Below are 5,261 nucleotides of genomic sequence, written 5' to 3'. Positions count from 1 at the left end.
CTGCTGTGGTGGCCAGTGGCGTGGGCTGGAATGGGGACTAGCCACTCCAAAGGACTCAACCAGCTGAGCTCCCCTGAGACCCTGGTAACCAGAGAGGATGCACTGGCTGTGTGCCACCAGTCCTGCTCCTGGCCTGTCTGCTCCCTGGAGCCGATGAAACCTTGTTCTGAAAGTGCCAAGTGCCTAAACGTTCAGCACCAAATGCCTGGGAGGCTGGAGAAATGTCTAAGGAGCGTTTGCTGCTGTCTGGAGGAGCAGAGCTGGCACCTTGTACTCTGGCTCGGGAACTCAGCCACCTACCCGGGCGTGTTCAAACCCAGCCAGAGAATGTAACCGCAGGTAGCGGCGGCTCTTCGCAGAGCCCCTGGCTACCCTTGCGCTCGCATGGGCTGTGCTGTGGGGATGTGGTAGCTGAGCAGGACGGGCGGTTCCTGTGCCAGGGCTGTGTGTGCCAGGCAGGGATCCAGATCCCCAGGCTCCTCCCTTACCCCTGGAAGTTAAGCTTGTCCCAGCCCCCAATTCTAGGAGAAGGGGTAAATTCCTTCTTGCTGCAGGAGCAATTTTGGGAAAACGTTGCAAGACTGGGCAATGTGTGTGGCTTGGCCTTTACCTAGAGGTCTGTGGGTCTGTGAGCCACCCCAGCGCAGCTGCCTGGTTTCTGCCTGTGGAGCTGGAGTGGTGAGTGGATTCCCTCCTGGTCCTCTGCTTTTTGGATCAGCGAGTCTTTCCTCTCAACCCCCACACCCCTGGTCCCTTCTGGCTGCCCAGGCCTGCTCGAAGCAGTTGATCTCAATCACTGAAACCCATCTCAACTGCTGTCCAAGGCAGCTGAACAAGCCCTTGTGCTGCAGAGGGCGGTAGTTGTTTTTATTGCTGAAATGTAAGCCGGGCTGCCGGGATGAGAGCACAGCACTGTCCCACTGCAGAAGGCATGGGCATGCTTGGATCCTGGCGAATGGGTGTTCATCGTGGGAGATGGTCTCATGCCACGCTGTTGAGCCAACAGCCTTTAGCTGGTGGTTTTTAACTGCGCTGGGCTCCTGCAGCGTGAGATCCCCCGCTGCCTGCCCCAGAAACAAAATGGGCTGAGAGCTTCCCTGCAAGACGCGCAGCAATGCCACAAGCGGCGGGCAGTGTGTTGGGGGAAGCAGGCAACAGCCTGGCAGGGTTGTGTCACGGGGCAGCCTTACCCGAGCCCTCTCCTGCTGCACAAATGCAAGGTAATTAATTCAGGGCTCTCAGCTCTTACTGCCTCTTGCTGCTAAACTCTCCTGGGTTTCAAGGGCTGTTCTGCGATGCTGCTGGTTGCTGAGCGTGGACAGCCTTTCCTCCGCAGGGCACGTGTGGCCGAGCCGTTAGCTCAGGGAGGTAAGTGCATCATTTCTTTCTCTGCACCGTGGCGGGTGACAGAGGCACAAGCCAGGCAGTTGTGCCAGGCTGCGAAGGGGCTGAGCTGCGGGACCTGTACGTCCTACAGCGTTTCACCTGGGGCTTGGGGTGCAGGGCTGGCACCGAGGGACAGGCTGAGAGAACGGGGTTACTTCAACCTTGAGAAAAGAAAGTTGAGGGGAGACCACCTTATGACTGCTTAACTGAAGAGCCTCTGGACACAGGCTCCTGGAAATAGGCTTCAGATTAGCAGATGATCAGCAGTGAACAAGATCAGCGCTGCTTGAGTTAACCTGAACACGTGCTTACCCAGCCGGGCACTGAACTGACATGACCAATGGCGGCACCCCAGCCTGCAGCTCCGGGGTGGAGCTCCCTCCCTCCCTTACACCTCATTTTCCCAAAGAGAGGAAGGATACAGCTTTAGGCTAAGCAGACCTGAGTTCTCCCAGCCAGGGTTTATAAAGCCAGATGGAAAATCTTTATTGATTAGAGGAAGTCTTCCAAAATAATTGTGGGAGATGAAGCGTGTTGTTTGTTGCTCTCGTTATTTTATGATGCTTGTAGAGCAAGAACACCCTAGGAAGAGTATTGGAGTTCAAATCCGTAACGTGGTGTATAATCCCAAGCAGAGCACCAAGAACATGGGCTATATACAGCACTGTTATTACATCATGCAAGAGACACAAAATATTAGTTCCCAAACAAGGTACTTTACACACCAATTCTTAATGTTGTCTTTATCCAAGTCCTCAGTGCTCAGTGCATTCAAACCAGTTTTTCCCTCTTCATCACATTTTACAGCTCCAAATATTGCAAAATGGGTAGTTCAGACGTGCAGCTGTATTCTACTCCTAATGATCACCGACCGTACCAGCAGCTTCCCACTGTACATTCATACTCATTAGCGGTGACACGCGGGCAGGTTTTGGTTTCGGCAGTTTACAACAGGGCTGGATTTCACCTTCTTGTCTCAGGCAGCGTCTGCTGGGACAGTGTGACTCTGCAGCCGTGGCTTTCCAACGTTCAACAGGAGCTGAGACTCAGAGCTGCAGCCAGCCTGCGCTGGCTTCCCCTGACAGCCTGCTGCAGGCCAGGGGGAGCAGCAGCAGCATCCCCAAGCCTTGCACCCAAGCTGCTCCAGGCTGTGTTGGAACAGAAAGTCTCTCAGGCCGCTGCATGTTTTGGATACTTTTAAAATAACAAAATGAACAACAGCCACAGAGCTTAATTTGTATCGATTTCTTTGATTGCTCTAATACATGTAGGGAATTCTTACTCGCTGGAAAACTAACAAAATAAAAAGGCAGGTATCTGAACTCAGGAAGGCACCCAATGAAGATTTTCCTGAAAGTAAACACTGGTGCTGGAAGAGCTTGCTCACAACACTGAGTCCGTAGAGAACTGCAGTTTCAGTGACGTCTGCAGGGCTGCTGCAGTCACTGAAATTGGTACCAGAGGATCACTTGTGACAGAGAGGGACTCATCCTCCAAGCTGGCTGCAGCACGTTGCCCTTGAATGTTGTTTGTTACTTCTGCTTTTTGATAGATCTGCGATAGCTCCTGCCAGCTTTCTCCTGCCTTCAAATACCCAGATGTGCAGCACTTCATTTGAACTGGTTATCAATCAGGGTTCCTTTCATCTTGGCTTTCTTGGCTTCCAACTCGGCCTGATTAAGAAAATTAAGTCAAAATGAAATAATGTTTGGATACGTTTCCCTTGAGTGCTCCAGTGAGGTTTAGTCGTCTTGTCTGACCATTGCAAGCTTTTCACACCAGGACCAAGAGTAGCTTAAGTTCCTTGCTGACTCCCTCCTCCCACAAGGTACAAAATGAGAACCACCTTCAAAATCCTAAAAACCCCAAGACTAAATGCATAGGAGACAATTTCACACTTTCTATCCTCAGGTGGAAGCTGCACATTTCTCCCTCCCTTCCAACTACAACTGTCCTATCACAGCAGGCAAGATCATTATTCATTCTTCAAGTGACGCTTCCGCTAGCAGCTGAGCTGGCAGGTCCCGCACAAAGGCTCTAACTTCCCCTGATGCCTCGTGGCAAAGCCCTGCTCGGCCAAGGAGGCTTCAGAGCACAGCATCACAGGTGCTCTGGTTGGCAAAGCCATGGCCCGGTTTCCTCTCCCCTTGTTCCTTGTCCAACAGGCCACGGAAAGACTCCCTGCAGAAGCTCTCCTGGCTGCTGCTCAGTTACCTCTAAGGTAATGGCATTCGATTTTAAGTTGTGGAGTTCTAGGAGAACATCTCTGTAAAACCTGTAAGGGAAACCTCATCCTCACGAAGCTACAAGTTACCTATGACTGTACCAGGACCCCTCTACACCTGCAGTCCAATCGGCGAGATAGCTTTTGTGTTCAAAGCCAAGAGACCTCAGGATTCGCATTCAACACCAAAGAAAACACTCACCAGCTCCTGTAGCCTTCTCTTGCTCATGCCTTTGCGTTCCAGCTGTTTCTCGATCACTTTTGCATTCTGGGCATAGGAGTCTGCAATCTCCCTCTGCAACATATACAGTGTCACTGTGCAACAGCAAACCCTGAAGGAACATCCCCTCATCCCAACAGTGAGCTGATCCCCAGCCTGGAGCGGTGTCTGAGGCAGCTGCCCAGTTCAGATGTGACTGCCACTAAGGGCAGAGAACACTCACCGCTTCGATCTCCTCCTCCTCTTCATCAATTGTGGAGACTGTGACCGAACTGAACTTGCCCATGTCTTTGGTCCGCTTGGTCATCATCACCTGGGTGAGAAGCAAAGTGTGTTGTTAAACTGTGGCAACAGTTCTACCACGAGAGATCCCTTCCCCCTGCAAAGCTTCTAAGGCTTCTCATGCCAGTTATTAAGATTACTTGAACTCCGTGGGTGGCAAAGGTGAATTATCCTCAGTGGTTTCTGTGCTCACAGCTGCCATTATCAGAAGCAAACTCACTGATATATATTTAACAGATGAACCAGATTTTGAAGATCACTGTGAATCTGACCTAGGTACAATGGAAACTTTCTGGTAACTGAGCCTAAACATCAGGCACAGTTTAGATTTCCAAGTCTATTTTGCTTTCCTTTAGTGCTTGGTCTCCAAGCTGCAGTAATGTCTATAAAGGAAAACTTAAGGCAGACAGGGAAGAAGATACCAGACAAAGTTATTGTTTAGAGGCCCTTTTCTTTCTTTTTTCTCCCCTCTGCCCCCGCCATGACGTGATTTCACACACCACACCTTTTTGAAAAACACAGATAACCTTTTTACTTCTCTAAAGCCGATTACCTTTTTGGGAGGTTCTTGTTTCTGAGTGTATATGTTTGTCTTCCCGAAACCCTGACCAAACTTGACCACAGCACCGTCAACAATGAAGGTCACAGGAGCGTTCTTCTGCTGGTGTTGATAAAAGAGCAGCAGTCCACACCTGGAAACAGAAACACACGTAGCTGTGAGGAAACCCCAACTGTGGATTCCCACACTTACCTCACATGCAGACTCTAAAAGTCACTAAAGAGCTGCCGTGGTCACTCACTTGCCACACTTCTTCCTGAACTGCCGCTCTATGCCTTCTGGTCTGGAGGAGAGAGGAAGGGCTTGAGAGGAACGCACAGACAGCGGGCACCGGTGCCTGGCTGACCCACCCCAGCTGGGTCCGGAGGCCAGCCCAGCCCAGGGCAGCCCCTTCCCGGGCCGTGGAGGGGCTGTCAGCGGGATGCGGGGGCAGAGGCCGGTCCCACCTGCGCAGGAAGACGCTCTCCTCCTCCTCCGCGTTGCAGAACTTGTGGGCGTGTTTGGCGGCGACCATCACCCGCGCGCGGTCCCGCGGCCGCATCGGCAGCTTCTCCAGCTGGCAGTCTGCGGGGCAGCGGCGAGGCCGGGCT

The 5,261-nt window shown here is 52.0% G+C and overlaps 1 protein-coding gene across 1 annotated transcript; it reads right to left on the bottom strand.

Annotated features, from left to right (window-relative positions):
* Positions 1 to 2,996: 2,996 nt before the first annotated feature.
* Positions 2,997 to 5,230, bottom strand: LOC104498323 (chromosome unknown open reading frame, human CXorf56). The gene is made up of 5 exons (XM_010141681.1): positions 5,118 to 5,230; positions 4,666 to 4,804; positions 4,054 to 4,143; positions 3,813 to 3,905; positions 2,997 to 3,059 (listed from the first exon to the last, which is right to left on the bottom strand). The coding sequence occupies exons 1-5, from the start codon at positions 5,210 to 5,212 to the stop codon at positions 2,997 to 2,999; spliced, it is 480 nt and encodes a 159-aa protein (XP_010139983.1). The 5' UTR covers positions 5,213 to 5,230.
* Positions 5,231 to 5,261: the final 31 nt, after the last annotated feature.

This window comes from Buceros rhinoceros, unplaced genomic scaffold (genome assembly GCF_000710305.1).
Source record: "Buceros rhinoceros silvestris isolate BGI_N320 unplaced genomic scaffold, ASM71030v1 scaffold34718, whole genome shotgun sequence".
NCBI classification, from domain to species: domain Eukaryota; kingdom Metazoa; phylum Chordata; class Aves; order Bucerotiformes; family Bucerotidae; genus Buceros; species Buceros rhinoceros.
This window is presented reverse-complemented; position numbering and strand designations above follow the sequence as displayed.